Here is a 16634-nt window from a genome sequence, read left to right on the forward strand (position 1 = left end):
ATGGCCAGAATCTGACCCAGTGCCGGCGTTGCCAGGCATTCGGTCACGGTACTGATCATTGCGCCATGGTTCCAAAATGCATGGTTTGCGGGGATTCTTCTCACGACAAGGACAATTGTCCCGTGAAAGAAGTCACCCAATTTAAATGTGCAAATTGTGGTGGAAATCACAAATCAAATTTCTGGGATTGCCCCATCAGAAAAAAGATTTTGGATTCTCGTGCTAAGCATCAGCCGAAATCCAAACCGAAATTTTCTCAAAGTCAGGTTGTACCTGCATCTTTAAATCAAACGTTCGTGCTGTCTCACTCGAACAATTCTAGAAATACCTCTACCGTGGAAAAGTTAGGTAACAACAATGGCATTTCTTATGCTAACGTCGTTTCGGGTTCATCCACGAATTTTAAATCCTCTACCAATCTTTCTGAAATTGGGCAGGTACCTCAAATCTCATTTGAAAATTTTTCTGCTGGCAACGCTTTGGGATCTTCTGATTTCGGCGATGTTACGTTTGAAAAAATGACTTTTTTGCAAAACTCACTGTTTGGTTTGATTCAAACAATGAGTAATGCTACATCCATGATGGAAGCAATCCAGATTGGATTAAAATTTGCGAATGATGTTGTTCTTACCCTGAAGTTTAATCATGGATCTAAGTAATTCCATCAATATTATGAATTTTAATGCTCGCTCTTTAAAAGCGAAAGAAAATGAATTTTTCAACTTTTTACGAGTTCATAACGTGCATGTTGCTGTTATAACCGAAACATTTTTAAAAACTGGCACTTATTTGAAAAGTGATCCAGATTATAAAGTTATAACTAATAACCGAATGAATCGAAATGGCGGTGGAGTTGCAATAGTTATCCACCGTAGTATGACTTATAGCACGTTACGTGACTTTAAGTTAAAAGTTATTGAAAGTTTGGGCATTGAACTTGAAACTTCTTTTGGGAAAATTATGATTGCAGCTGCATATTTGCCATTCCAATGCACTGGGGAAAATAAAAATTATTTCAAAGGGGATTTGAATAAACTTACTCGGCATAGATCTCGATTTTTGATCATCGGTGATTTTAATGCCAAACACCAATATTGGAATAATTCAAAAGTAAATTCCAATGGTAAAATTCTGTTCAGAGATTGCACTTCTGGTCTTTATTCGGTTTTATACCCGAATGGGCCAACTTGCTTTTCTTCTGTTAGAAATCCATCAACAATTGATTTGGTGTTGACAAATCAAAGTCAGTATTGTGGTCCTTTAGTGACTCATGCTGATTTTGATTCTGATCATCTTCCAGTAACTTTTTCACTTTCTCATGAAGCAGTTACCAGACCCAATAGTTCTGTGTTTAATTACCACAAAGCTAATTGAGACAGGTATCAGCATCATATTGAGAATAATTTGAATCATGATTTTGTTTTAGAAACCAAAGCTGATATTGATTCAGCCTTGGAATCTTTAACTAATGCAATTTTGGATGCTAGGAATATTGCTATTCCTAAAGTCCAAGTCAAATTTGATTCTCCCATTATTGATGACGATCTTCAGCTTCTGATTCGTCTGAAAAATGTTCGCCGAAGACAGTATCAACGTTCTCGTGATCCTGCACTGAAGCGAATTCAAAAAGATTTGCAAAAGGTTATTGACCACAGATTCACTCTCCTGCGAAATGAAAAGTTCGCAAGAGATGTCGAACAAATTAAACCTTATTCCAAACCTTTTTGGAAACTTTCAAAGGTTCTTAAGAAACCTCAAAAACCCATCCCTTCATTAAAAGATGGTGATAATATTCTATTAACTAATGGGGAAAAAGCTCAAAAACTTGCTCAGCAGTTTGAGAGTGCTCATAATTTCAACTTGAATGTTTTGAGTCCTATTGAAAATCAAATTTCAATAGAATTTCAGAATATTGTTGAACAAGAATTTTCATCAGATGAAGTTTTTAATACGGATCTGAATGAAATAAAATCTATTATCAAAAAATTTAAAAATATGAAAGCCCCTGGTGAGGATGGCATTTTTTACATTTTAATTAAAAAATTACCAGAAGCAACTTTAAGTTGCTTGGTCAAAATTTTCAACAAATGTTTTGATTTGGCATATTTTCCCAGTAGTTGGAAAAATGCCAAAGTAATTCCGATTTTGAAACCGGATAAAAATCCTGCTGAAGCCTCAAGCTATCGGCCCATTAGTTTGCTTTCATCTATTAGTAAATTATTCGAAAGAATAATTCTTAATAGAATGATGACGCACATTAATGAAAATTCAATTTTCGCTGATGAGCAGTTTGGATTTCGCCTTGGGCATTCAACTACTCATCAGTTGTTGAGAGTTTCAAATTTAATTCGAAGCAACAAATCTGAGGGCTATTCTACTGGCGCTGCTCTTCTAGACATAGAAAAAGCATTTGACAGTGTTTGGCATAAAGGATTGATTGCGAAATTGAAAAGGTTTAATTTTCCGATTTATATCGTGAAAATTATTCAAAATTATTTGACGGATCGTACTCTGCAGGTATGTTATCAGAATAGCAAATCTGATCAACTACCTGTACGTGCTGGCGTCCCTCAAGGAAGCATTTTGGGTCCAATTTTATACAATATTTTTACTTCTGACTTGCCTGATTTGCCCCCAGGATGTCAGAAATCACTTTTTGCTGATGACACAAGCATCTCCGCCAAAGGCAGAAGCCTTCGTGTCATCACAAGAAGATTACAAAAAAGCTTGGATATTTTCAATTCTTATTTGAAAGAATGGAAAATTACTCCAAATGCTGCAAAAACTCAACTTATTATTTTCCCTCACAAACCAAGGGCTGATTTTCTTAAACCAAAAAGTCATCACATTATAAAGATGAATGAGGTAAATTTAAAGTGGGAGGATCAAGTGAAATATCTTGGACTTGGTTTTGACAAAAACCTTACTTACAAGGATCACATTGAAAGTATCCAGGTTAAATGTAACAAATATATTAAATGTTTGTATCCACTTATAAACAGGAATTCTAGACTTTGTCTCAAGAATAAACTGTTAATTTATAAACAAATTTTCAGACCTGCCATGCTTTATGCTGTGCCGATCTGGACAAGCTGTTGCTTAACCAGGAAGAAAAAACTTCAGAGGATTCAGAACAAAATTCTGAAAATGATTCTGAAACTTCCTCCCTGGTTCAGCACCGGTGAACTTCATCAATTAGCCGAAGTTGACACTTTGGATGTTATGTCCAATAAGATAATTGATGCATTTCGACAAAAATCATTGCAGTCTTCAGCTGCATTGATCCGCTCTTTATATAGTTTATAAGTTAGTTTTAAGGTATCCCTTTTCCCTTTTGTATATGTAGGACCTCCTACATTTGAAATCACTGAATAGCGAAAGCTACAATATTTCATGAATAAATGAAAGTTGCTAGTATTTAAAATTGAGGTGAAAAGTCATCGTTTGTGATTGGACACTCAATAATATTTTAACTGAATGAATGTACATGGAAAAGAAATTTGAATAAATATAAATTAAAAAAAAAAAAAAAAAAAAAAAGTAACACGCGCAAGTTTCGAGCGTTTCGGTTCTATCGTGGTTTCGCGATCTCTCGGCGGTGGTGGAGTCGTCCTAATGGTGTTCAGTCCCTTTGGTTGGTGGTGATTGCGGTCTGGGGACGGGCGGTGTTGAGTACGTTTTCGGGGTGGTCGCGGCGGATCTCCTCGTGATGCCATGCGCGGCACGAGGGTAACCGGCTGTCAGCGGCAGCGCAATTTGAGTGTGTTACATTGTAACTAATTTAATTACAGGCTCGTGGTTACGGGAGGCGGGGGTTGAGGGACTGAAGGGTGTTAGTTGAGTGATGAACGGGTTGTTCCAACTAGAGAAATATTAGAAGCTCCTAGTAAATTAAAGAAAACTATGAAATTCTCAGGGAGAACTTTATCTGAAAAGACTAACCTTCAAATTGTAGGCGTTTTTTTTATTTTTCGAACACGCATGAACAACTGCTTGAAATTAAGATTCTTAGTATTAAAATTATTTTCTAAAAATACTTAAAGGTGAATCGCTCCTTCCAGTACGCCCTCCGGTAATCGCATGCTAATAACACTTTTGCACCGCACACACAAACACACACGCGGTCTACGGTTGTCCAATTTGATACACGAGCCACGGGTCTTATCAAGATAATCTTCGCACGATTATAGAGGATGATAATTTCGCGCAATTTACACTCGTGCCAGACTGCGATTTACAAACATCAGCTGGTTCGTGTGTTTTTTATTTCTATCGAGCGACTTTTTTGAAGAGTGACTTGGGCTTTTTTCTCACGAGGTGTGAAAATTAGTGTCAATTTTGAGCGGTTCGCATATGACTTCTGTCAAATTAAATTAACCGAAATTCCCCAACGCGAAAATGCACGTAGGCAACTTGCAGCTTTGTCCCTTTTGCGGATCCGGTTGCAGGTCGAACGGAACAACTAGTAATTTGAAAACTTGTTTGCAATCGTCAGCACAACTTGTTAGGTGGGCCACCTTAAAGCGATTTCGTCACATTCCAACTTAGTTTCAAGTTATTGTGAAATGCTTCTGAGCAATAAATAATCTTATAATAACATAAAAAAGTTTTGTTGTGTCTTAAGGATCATTCACAAATTACGTAATTTAAAGAGGATAGAATTCGAGATTGTTAGATATCTTGAAACAATTTCAAAGAAAAAATATATCATTAAAATACGTGATAACTGGATGACCCCAAACAAGACACCATCTGATTTGAAATTATTTAACACGAACAGTTTACTGACGAATCAAATCAACAAATTCAAGGAGTGTTTCCAAGAAGTCTGGGTTGACCTGCTCGCTCAACGCTACACGCGTGCGACTTATCTTAGAATCAAATAGTTTTATGAAGGTACAGTAGGCGAGGTGTTCCTGTACTTGGAACTGAAGCTATATCACCTAGGGAGTTTGCTTCGAGGAAACAATCGTAACGGCGCGTGCGAAAAAGTGTTGCATATACTGAATGTTTGAAGTTTTTAGTTAAAAAACTTTATTAAATAAATATTTAGTGGTCAAGGTTTGTTGTATTTTAAGAGCAATTCCATGTCAAATAGGGAATCGGTTGTACCCGACCCTCTCCGATTTCAATGAAACTTTGTAGACATGTTATCCTACGCTTATATAAGCCATTTTTGTGTATATGGAGCTAGTTTCACTCGATAAATACATTTGAGTGTGAGTAAGTGTTTTAAATATTTTTTGTATTTTGTAATTCAAATATTGCTGTATCTCGAAGCCGTTGCATCGTACCAAAAAGTGTCAAACACAAACTTGTAGAAAATTTGACGGTCTTTCAAAAAAAAAAACACACACACACTGAAAGAAATAAACACTTCAATTTTATGAAATTTTTTGATTTTTAAATTAAAAAGTCGAAAAAACGAAAACGAAAAAATCAGGAAAATCTTATATGAAATTGGACGAGCTTTCCGGTAACAATATTTACGAGGCTTAAAAATCAAGTCTGTCATATAAAAATGGCCAAGAACCATAAAAAAACCTATTTATTCAACATTTTTATTTTTAAAACCGCTGTAACTTCACAAGGATTGGGCTTAAGGCAATTACCAATATGGAGAATTTGATGTAAAATTGTCTGAAGAATCGACTCTCGTGTTCGGTTTTTGAAAATTTTGATGTTTAGAGCACTTTTGAAAAAAAAAAACAGTTTCAGTAAATGATTTTTGTATTTTTTTTAGGTGAGTTGCTTCATCCTGCATTTTTCGTGAATCTTTTTGTAACATCTTAGACTATTTTCACAAAAAAATAGAACGAAAAAAAAATCAAGGGATCTTGAAGGTGACTTTTAAACATAAAAATCAAAAAATCTCATAAAAGTGGAGTGTTTATTTCTGTCAGTGTATGTTTTCGGAAAGCCCGTCAGATTTCCTACAAGTTTGTGTTTGATCACTTTTTGATACGATGCAACGGCTTTGAGATACAGCAGTATTTAAATTACGGAATACAAAAATATTTAAAACACTTAGGCCCTTCTCAAATGGCATTATCTAGTGAAACTGGTTCCATATACACAAAAATGGCTTATTTAAGCGTAGGACAAAGTTTCATTGAAATCGAAGAGGGTCGACAAAAAAGTACCTTAAAAGTTCTTGTTTTTGGCTGGAGTTGCTCTTTAATCAACTTTTATGAATTTTTAAAAAGTTTCATAATTCATGCGATTGAAGTTTCGCAGTTTCTATTCATTATATGACATAACAAAGGCAAGGCTTATCACTGTTTCAAACTAAGTTATAACAAAATAAACACGTTTTTATAATTTATATATAACATAACATGATCACTGATAAGAGAGCTGTTCATAGGCAATTACCTAATTAATGATCGAAAACAAAACGATTTTTATTAATTCGAAGAAATTTAATAAAAGAAATACTGAACATGCCAAAAATCAGCATGACAGACAAAAATCCCAACTTTCCACCAAGTCCAAATTAAACAAAAAAAAAGGAAAATCACGATCAAACCACGCACCGCATATTCAATCGATCCCTCAAATGGTTCGGTTTCGTTTGCGTAAATTTTAGCAGGTTTATAAATTGACCACATTTTCAGCACCTAAATGGTCGAGTTGGTCTGTTTAACAATGCTCTATTGCGACTCAACTTACCCCCCGAAAGAGCGAACGCGCACACACGTAGAGTTCCCCCCGCCCCGGAAAAGTTCTGGTGAAACTGGATTGAGCTTGATGGTTGTTTCGTCAGCGGAAATTGGATCGTAAATGAGTTTCACGCTTTTGTTCATAAGTCCAAAATATGCACAAAAGATGGTCTCAAATAGAATGGATAATTTACAAAAAAAAATACTAAATGTGATTTTTGAAAGAATTTAGAGAAAAATAATCAAATTTGTTTTTATTGAAGATTTGAAGATTTGAAGAAGATTTGAAGATTTGAAGATTTGAAGATTTGAAGATTTGAAGATTTGAAGATTTGAAGATTTGAAGATTTGAAGATTTGAAGATTTGAAGATTTGAAGATTTGAAGAAAAAAAAATGGCCATAAGGGGGGTCTAGTCCATGTTAGGGTGGTCAAAAAAATTGCAATTTTCGTCGATTTTCGCAAAACCACTTTTATAAAAAAAATCATAACTCTTCACCATTTCAAAGGATTTCAGCTGCCTTAGAAGCAAATAAAGATGATTAGGTGGCATTTGAAGAAAAGTAGTTTGAAGTCCGAAAAAATCATCCTAACATTTGAAATGGTCAAATGAAACTTAAAAATGCCGTTTGAGGTGTCTGGACCAAAAAGTCTATGTCTGAAAAAAAATGTCGAATTCCTCGTGTAATTTTAAGTAACATACTCGAAAACTGGAAGGAGTTCAATAACAGGACTCCGAGATATGATATTTTGAAAATTAACACTTTGTTTTTCGGCGCGCCACGACCGCAAACGGGAAAAGGAAAATCATCATTTTCCACTAAAAACTGCGATAACTTTCAAATTTGGGTTCCAAAAGTTGCGTCTTTCAATCACGATAATTTTGATCCCCAAAAATCATAGGTCCTCGCTGACATTTTCAAGTTAGTGAAGTTTTAGTGAAAAAAAGTCATTTTTCATTTTCGAAGTTTCCTGTTTTCTGCACAAAGCGCGCCGAAAAAACAAATTTTAGTTTTCAGAAAATCATAACTCGTGTATGCTACGTGTAGAGTCTTGGTCGGGAGAAGAAACGGATATAAATAAAAGATTTCACTGGCGGCTAATAATTACATTTATTGCCGCCACCACTCGTGCGTCCGTCCGCCTTACACTCTAACTCAGATCTGTCTTTCCTTGCATCGTCCACCTCTGAACTATAGTTGATCTATCTTGCCTGTGTTGTCTTCATACAGGGGTTAGATCCTGACACTACGTAAAATTTTTCAAGGAATCCGATAAAAATATTTTCATACGTATGCTCTTTGGTGCTCTTTGGTCATTTTAAAGATTGAACGACCTTTCAAAACGTTTGGCTAGATTGACGAAATTTACTATTTTTAACCACCCTTGCACGGCATAGGTCACCCTAATGGCCAAAAAAATACGGGTCTAATTCAAGCAAAACAATGTAATAGGCCAAAGCCGAATAGTAAACAAAGAGTTTGTCCTGCTCGTCCTAATGTAAACATCCACAGACGTGAGCAGGACAAACGGTTTGTTTACACTTCGGCTTCTGTCCATTTACATTGTTTTGCTTGAATTATTTCGGCCGATCCGAACACTTTTATTTATGGCCGTGCGTTTTTCGTGAGGATTGCTGCATTATTGTGATTATTTTCTCCAAACTTTGTTCAATCCAAGGTTCAATCAAACCTGATAATACCTTAATAACCTTAATAATGTGTGAGGTGAACTTGACAACCCAATTTGCAGAGCGACAATTTTTCGGATACAACAAAGAAGAAAAAACAAGTAAAAATTTTCATTTGTAAAATATTTTATATTTTTCATTTGTAAAGCTTTCGCTCTCTGGATCTTTATAAAATAGTGTTTTCCAATATAATACAATGCAGCCACCCCCACTGGGGGCAAACCTCGAAGGGCCTTGCCTATGCCATGCTATCTCTGGCCTACTCGGATTGCTTACTATCGCAACTATTGATGTAAAACAATTGCTTCAAATCTTGGGTATTTCTCTCTGTCTATAAATAATAATGCCTACCAAGTGGTTTGTCCTACACGCTAACGCTTACACGCTAAAGAAATCATGCCAAACATAAAAAGAATTAAAAATAGCGGAAGAGCCGATAAATTAGAGACGGGGGTTTAAATTAATTTATACACACCAAAAAGAATTGATCCAATAGGAAAAACGATACCGAATTGCTTTGACTGGCGACTTTTAATGCTAGGTGTAACCATGGTTTCTAATGATTGCTTGGTTTTTTGTTTAATCTTAATGGAAGACTGTCGTGATTACTGTCGCGCTGTTCTACAACAAAAGGTTGAACTTAAAGAAGAAAAAAATGGGATGGATATTTACAAAGAATTTTGCACTAGTTTTTGTCTCGAGATACAAAAATTAAGAACAAGATGAAAAACACAAGGTTGGAACGAATGATGGATTAAGGCGATCTTAAATGACGATTTAAGGGGCTAATCACATGATTGTTCGTGTGAGCCTAGAGGTTAGGGGTTGAAAGCTTGTGCTACCAGTAGTTGTGTAGGATCTCTCTAGATACTAGAATATAATATATTAATTTGCTAAAGTTTTGAACTCCTTTCTCTCTTTTGTAGTGCTTGTTATCACGTTTTTTTGGACCTTAACGATTATTCACAGCTAATGACACCGCTCTCCTTCTCTCACTCTATTATTCCTCCTCTGACTTCTCCAGGAAGTAGCAGCAGCAGTAGCGCGTGTATTGTATCATTTTCTTTTGTCACCACCAATATCTGCATGTGTGTGTGTGCGTGTTCGTTGTGCTCTAGCCGCGCACAGTTTTGTATGACTAGTGTGGCGCGGCGCATCACCTTGCTCCGGAGAAGATGCTCAAGGTCGAACGTCAAACGGGAAGGACAAACACACACGGCGCGTGTGCTGCCTCCTCAGTAGGCCGTGGACAACTATGCGCGCGCGAGAGGAAGTGACACACTCACACGTACACCGCTTACTTTGTTTCGCGCGTGCAAAGTGATAAAAACTGTATTCTCTCTTGGGCGTTAAAAATACATTTTGCCTCGTGCCGCCGTCGGTCTTCTTCTTCTCAATCACACACTTTGTTGCCACGGGAGAGCGCGATACTTGACAAGTTTGTTGCTCGTGCGCTCGCCCTCTCGCTCACTCTCACGTTAACACTTTCTTCCGCCGTGCTCTTCTAGCGCGCGTTCGGCTTAGCCGAAGCGCTGCGCGCTGTCGTCGTCGCCTACTAATGAGTGTGGGAAAACAACCGAACGATTGTTGACTCGTGTGACCCTTTGACGTTCGCCTACTTTGTTGCCGTTGGCGCGCTATGCAAACTATTTCGTGATTTACAAAGTAGGCGCTACAACCGCTTCGGATCGGTTTGGTAGACACTTCCGGCGCGCGCGCGCGCTCTCACTCGGTTACACTTTTACACACAGACACTTTGCGAACTGGTGGTTGAAGGTACTAATTGTTTCATGACTCGCTTTGGTGCGGGAACGAAAGATGACGTTTTACCACGGTCGCCACGCAGCGGCAGGCGAGGCTGGCTTGTCCTGAGCGCTGAGGTTCTGCTCCTTCTTCACGACCAGGGACAGTGGGCTGTCCGGGCTGTAGGATCGTGGGGCTTGGGAAGGGGTCTGCTGGAAGCGTTGGGGGTGGAGGTACTGCTGTTGCTGAGATTGGTCCTGAGACGAAACCGAGGACTGACAGTCCATGGGCTCGTAGTTGGAGTTGGCCGGGCTGGGAGGGGCGTAGTATGGCGAGGTGGCGTGCTCCCGTGGAACGCGGTCGTAGCTGGAAGCCGACGAATGGCTGGACGATGCAGATCCGGTAGAGGCGGTACGGCTTGGGATTGGCACCAGCATTGGGACTGGGGCGGAAGCGGCTGGAAGCACGTACGCAATGCTACCGTTCGGAAGCTTCGTCGGGATCAGGTGAACGCTGGAGCCGACGTTGTTGGTGAAGAAGATTCCTCCGTTGCCGGTCTGGATGGCGTTGATCTGGGCGGGGTGAGGAACCTGCGAGTTGTGGTCCTGTTCGGGCGAGCTTGGCGGCGAAGGCAGGATGTGAACTTGCACCGCAGACTGGCGAGGCTTGGGCATCTCGTTCTTTACACCGTTGATGCAGTTGCTCAGATGTGCGAGGAGTCGGCGCCGGGTCACCGGATCGATGTCCGGGAACCGGTTGACCTCCTGGGCGCACTCGCTGAAGCCAGCTTTGAACTTGTTCATCACGTTCGGATCGGTCGCCTGGGACATGGCTGTTTGTTGGCGCTGCAGATTCTCCAAGTGCTTCACCGTCATCTCCAGAATGTCTGCCTTCTCAAGCTTTGAGTGACGAGCTGGCTGTAAGGTCAAAGAGAAAAAGGGGAAACAAATCGTTAGTCTTCTGAAATCCACGATTTCGAGTTTCAAAACTCGCTCTTGCGGACACTTACGTCTTTCTTCATGGCATCCAGGATCAGGGTCTTCAGATCGTTCAGGCAGTTGTTGATCCGAGCACGGCGACGTTTTTCCATGATTGGTTTGTTACTCTGTAGAACAGAAAAGAAAGCAAAAATCCCACATAAGTACTCCGCTCATAAATCAACCCAAAACAATGTCTTCGCTTAGCGGTGGCGCAACAAACCGCTTCTAAAAATATGATCCACTTGGCTCAGCGGGGGGAACCGCGCCGCCGCGATCTCAAAAGTGTTAATTTACGAACATCAACTCCCGCGACGGTTTGTCACGCGCTTGACTTTATCCACTTCTTGAGCACGCGTGGACGGTGAATTCCCACACGCGCCAGCACCGATCTGGAATTAGTCCGGTGGCGACGCGTGTGGGAAGTTCGCGATTGAGCACGTCCCCCCTGATTGGTGTTGGTTCTGGATACTTACTCTGCGATTGTCGGATGCTCGCTTGACCGGCTGTTCGGCCGGGGGCATCTGCGAGGTGGTCGGCATGGTGCCAACCTGCTGGGCTGCGGTTCCAATTCCGGTAACCATTGTGTTGCTGTAGTTGAAACGGTTTGCTGCTAAGGTATCCACAATTGCTGATTCACTGATTGCTTGTTCTTGTACACTGTTGTTGCGTTTGCTGTTCAAACTTCACTACGATCCATAAAGATCGTGTCACACGTTCTGTAACTTGTTGCTGTTCCCCCACGAAAGGCACTGTTTGTCACCACTTGGCTTATCCTGTGCTCAAAGTGGGTTCTCACTTGTTCCGTTGTTCTGTCACGCACTTCTTCGTAATTCCGAAATTCTCACTTCCCCCGAAAACTCAAACGCTCTCTCTCACGTTCCGTTCCGTTCGCCGGTCGCGACTGAAATGAGCTGCTACTGCAAGTCAAAGATTCTCAAAGTCCCGAAACGAAAGCAAAAGCTGAAACTTGCTGCTGTTTCCCGAGAGCCGAACTATGTGTGTTGCTCTGTCGAGTGTTGAAACGATTCTGATTCTGGTTCGGCACGGCAGTGCACTAGCTCGACCCGAGCTTCACCGTGTCCGCTTTGGTCTTCTGCTTCGGCTGTCTGCCTGTGCCGAGCGCTACCCGAAGTGGGCACGAGGCGGTGCGAGCGACAGAGAGAGAGAGAGAGCGAATGCGCAGGAGCAGGCTGTGCGAGCGAGATGAAGCGCGGGCAGGCAGCCTGTTGATATCGAAGGATTAGCTGAGCGCGAGGGAAGAGGACGACGAAGAAGACGAACGACGGAAGGGTCCTGAATCAGTGTGTCCTGTGCGCAGAAGAGTGGGGATGAGCTCTATGACGGCACAAGCGGGAAACCCCCACCGAAATAAGGATTAGTGGAAGCTGTACGGTTGGATATACTCTGAATGATGCAGCGAATCAATCCAAGTGTCTAAAAGTCTCAAATCTTAGCAAATCAATCACTAATATCAATGCTCCACACAGAAACTAACACAGCAAAATCGTCACACCAAGACATTCAAACGGGTGCAAACAGACGTCAACCGAGCCGTTGAGGAAGCTTCTCGGTCAGCACACAGCTCAAACATTACTTAGGTGGCAGGTACCCGGGGGATCGGGATTGATCTTTTTCGGCAAGGCTCGAGTCCCTGAATGGACGGAACAACACAAAAAAGAGAGGCATCGCTTATGTTTTTATTGCCTTTGGGATGCGTTTTTTTTGGTTTTCGCTCTCTTCCTTCCAAGTTTTTCGGCGATCGATTTCGTTGGTTTTTTGGGAAGATTCTTGCTGTTTTGGCTGACGATTCCCGGACAGGGTGAAGTTCAGCGTTCTGCCGCTAGATGGATCTGACGGTATTGAATTGAGAACGTGGGACGATTCGCTGTAAAAAAATCTTGGGATTTACCTTTTTTTGGCTGTGAGGTAGAAAGTAACCCCTTTTCGGGAATCAGGTCAATAACAATTAAGCCATCGCGAGGTAGAGATTTTGAAACAATAAGGCGCCGCGTTGCTAAAAAGAGGCTTGTTGGAGGAAGTACTTTAAGAACGAGGGGGATTGACCTACCTGTTGTGAGAAGTGGTGCCTGTTTTATTGCTATGCAACTGATGTTACTTTTTTATGTATAATTAGAGCATCAGGTTTCTGGATAGTCCTTGGATAATTTAGAAATGGAAAAGCATATATTTTAAATAATATTGTTTATGATTTGAAATGAATAAAAAACTTAAAAATGTAAAAAGAAAGCAATTTTCGTATGAAAAAATAAAAAACTTCTAAAAAATTCAAATAATACATCATTTCATGCCAATTTGCATTTTTTGTTTCGTAAACATTTTGAATTTAAAAAAATGTACTTGACATGTTCTCCAGGCTGGTATGAAATTTGATTTAATGATGTGATTGAATTCTGTATAATATAAAGCTTCTAAAACCATCTTTTACAAACTTGCAAAGATTTATATTTAGATTTTAGTATTAACTCAATAAACCGAAATATTATGTTTTCAAGCACTTCAATCAGTGGAAAAGCTCATCAAAACCGCCTCCGGAAAAAACCAAAATGTATCAGGTCAGGAACCATTTTATTTTTTTCAAAAACTAATCATTTCCTGAAAAAAAATGAATTCCCGTCGAATGCAACTGGGTAGATCGAAATTGGTCAATTTTTCGTAAAGATACAGCATTGAGAATTTCCATGACGTTACAGCGCAGTGACATTCACAAATCGATTTCAATCTTGAGATATTCAATAGAAACCGAAAAAAAATCCGTGCATTTTTGTCTCTCTTCAGCAATTTCAATCTTGTCGTGCTATCTTGACACACTCTGAAAATTGATGTAAGTGCGACAACTGGCCAAAGGGATTTTAGGACCGAACGCGTTTGGCAGACGTAAATGTCAGAATACTGACGTAAATGCCCTGAATACTGTTAACATTTGTTATTGTAATGGGACGGGTCTCCGGCATATATAAAGCGAGTGAAGTCAAAATCGAACCAAGATCGAACCATGTTTTTGGCGCGTGGCTTTAATTAGGTTCTACCGGACATAAATTTCAAAAATAAATATTTTTTTTTTGTTTTTTTTTTCTTTTCTACATTTAAATTCAAGGGTCAACTAAGTGAATTTAATTCCGTCAGGCACCTAGTGTTGACATATCAACACTGTGGTGTTCAATGACAGCTGGGTAATTCTCCGCCAACTCACACAGCAGTTGCCCCGACCCCTCTTCGATTTGCGTGAAACTTTGTCCTAAGGGGTAACTTTTGTCCCTGATCACGAATCCGAGGTCCATTTTTTGATATCTCGTGACGGAGGGGCGGTACGACCCCTTCCATTTTTGCACATGCGAAAAAAGAGGTGTTTTTCAATAATTTGCAGCCTGAAACGGTGATGAGATAGAAATTTGGTGTCAAAGGGACTTTTATGTAAAATTAGACGCCCGATTTGATGGCGTACTCAGAATTCCGAAAAAACGTATTTTTCATCGAAAAAAACACTAAAAAAGTTTTAAAATTTCTCCCATTTTCCGTTACTCGACTGTAAAAAATTTTGGAACATGTCATTTTATGGGAAATTTAATGTACTTTTCGAATCTACATTGTCCCAGAAGGGTCATTTTTTCATTTAGAACAAAATTTTTCATTTTAAAATTTCGTGTTTTTTCTAACTTTGCAGGGTTATTTTTTAGAGTGTAACAGTGTTCTACAAAGTTGTAGAGCAGACAATTACAAAAATTTTGATATATATACATAAGGGGTTTGCTTATAAACATCACAAGTTATCACGATTTTACGAAAAAAAGTTTCAAAAAAGTTGGTCGTCATCGATCATGGCCGTTCATGGTCACCCGCGACAGACACGGACGACGAAACAAAGAGAAACGCAAAAAGTAACTTTTTCAAAACTTTTTTTCGTAAAATCGCGATAACTCGTGATGTTTACAGGCAAACCCCTTATGTCTATATATCAAAATTTTTGTAATTGTCTGTTCTACAACTTTGTAGAACATTGTTACACTCTAAAAAATAACCCTGCAAAGTTAGAAAAAACACGAAATTTTAAAATGAAAAATTTTGTTCTAAATGAAAAAATGACCCTTCTGGGACAATGTAGATTCGAAAAGTACATTAAATTTCCCATAAAATGACATGTTCCAAAATTTTTTACAGTCGAGTAACGGAAAATGGGAGAATTTTTAAAACTTTTTTAGTGTTTTTTTCGATGAAAAATACGTTTTTTCGGAATTCTGAGTACGCCATCAAATCGGGCGTCTAATTTTACATAAAAGTCCCTTTGACACCAAATTTCTATCTCATCACCGTTTCAGGCTGCAAATTATTGAAAAACACCTCTTTTTTCGCATGTTCAAAAATGGAAGGGGTCGTACCGCCCCTCCGTCACGAGATATCAAAAAACGGACCTCGGATTCGTGATCAGGGACAAAAGTTACCCCTTAGGACAAAGTTTCACGCAAATCGAAGAGGGGTCGGGGCAACTTTTCCCGATTTCGTGTGAGTTGGTAGAGAATTACCCAGCTAGTTTAAAGCATTTTTTATATTCTGAAAGCCTAAATTCATTTTAAACCAACTGTTAGAACCCAAGTAACATTTTTAAACTTACGGGTTTTATCATGGTTCTAAAAACCCTCATTAGGCCTAAACAGGCTTTTATGGCCTTCTTAAAACCTTAAATGCTACTTGGGGAAGTATCAACTAATTTCATTTTATTTCAAAAAAACTGGAGCTATTCAGTTTTTTAGTCCAGTTTAGTGTGTTGTCTGGTATTGGATCGTCAAGTAGAACGAAATCTTGTTGATCTAATAAATGTAAAATGTAATATTGTATTGATCAGTCCCGACTCGATTATCCGAAGGCATCGGAAAAATTTCATTTCGGATAATCGAAACTCCGGATAATCGAATCACGAAAAAAAATGTTTTTGTTGTCTAATTTTTGATTACAACTCAACCAACAAGTTGTTGTTGTTGGCAACAACTCAATCAACATTTCAAACTTTACTAAAATGGGGTCGTAGAACTCAAATTTTATGTTTAAAACAAGAAAATGAAAAAATACGAAAAAAAAAATTTTGTGCGTGATTCGATTATCTGAAGTTCAATACAAACCTTCGGATAACACTACTCGACAAAACAAAACTTGTGTCAAGGGATTAACGATATCTCATCCGTTCCTGAGAGAAAAGGCATCCCCGAATCCGATGCAATCGACAGAATTTGATTTTATGTCCACGCGGACTGACGAGAAGTTGGTACATTTTTTAACATAAAAAATCGAACAATTTAAAAAAAACCATGCGTCTCCTCCAAATTATATGAGCCATCTACAAGAATATGGAAGCGCCTGGTGCATAGCCATTTCCTTTAAGCACAACGGAAACAACCAATACAAATGTATAAAAAAGTTGTCAAGTTCTCGAGGGGTCCACAGCTAGCATTTTTTGTACGATTATAAAAAATAAATATTAAAAGATTAAAATTAATTTATTTAAAAAACATATTTTTTGATTTATTTGTTTACTAAAATTTTATGTATC

The 16634-nt window shown here is 39.0% G+C and overlaps 1 protein-coding gene across 1 annotated transcript; it reads right to left on the minus strand.

Annotated features, from left to right (window-relative positions):
- Positions 1 to 8459: 8459 nt before the first annotated feature.
- LOC120426296 (protein hairy-like) lies at positions 8460 to 12108 on the minus strand. The gene is made up of 3 exons (XM_039591047.2): positions 11548 to 12108; positions 11104 to 11199; positions 8460 to 11011 (listed from the first exon to the last, which is right to left on the minus strand). Exons 1-3 carry the CDS (start codon positions 11653 to 11655, stop codon positions 10178 to 10180), a joined length of 1038 nt encoding a protein of 345 aa, XP_039446981.1. The 5' UTR covers positions 11656 to 12108; the 3' UTR covers positions 8460 to 10177.
- Between the last annotated feature and the right edge of the window lie 4526 nt (positions 12109 to 16634).

Source organism: Culex pipiens, chromosome 3, assembly GCF_016801865.2.
Source record: "Culex pipiens pallens isolate TS chromosome 3, TS_CPP_V2, whole genome shotgun sequence".
Lineage (NCBI taxonomy): Eukaryota > Metazoa > Arthropoda > Insecta > Diptera > Culicidae > Culex > Culex pipiens.

Bases quoted from the DNA above. Each gene is read 5' to 3' on its own strand.
- LOC120426296 (XM_039591047.2), bottom strand. From the start codon at position 11,655: ATGGTTACCGGAATTGGAACCGCAGCCCAGCAGGTTGGCACCATGCCG. The intron at 11,200-11,547 runs GTAAGTATCCAG...TCTGTTCTACAG, and splicing joins GAGCATCCGACAATCGCAGA to AGTAACAAACCAATCATGGA. The intron at 11,012-11,103 runs GTAAGTGTCCGC...TTGACCTTACAG, and splicing joins TGGATGCCATGAAGAAAGAC to CCAGCTCGTCACTCAAAGCT.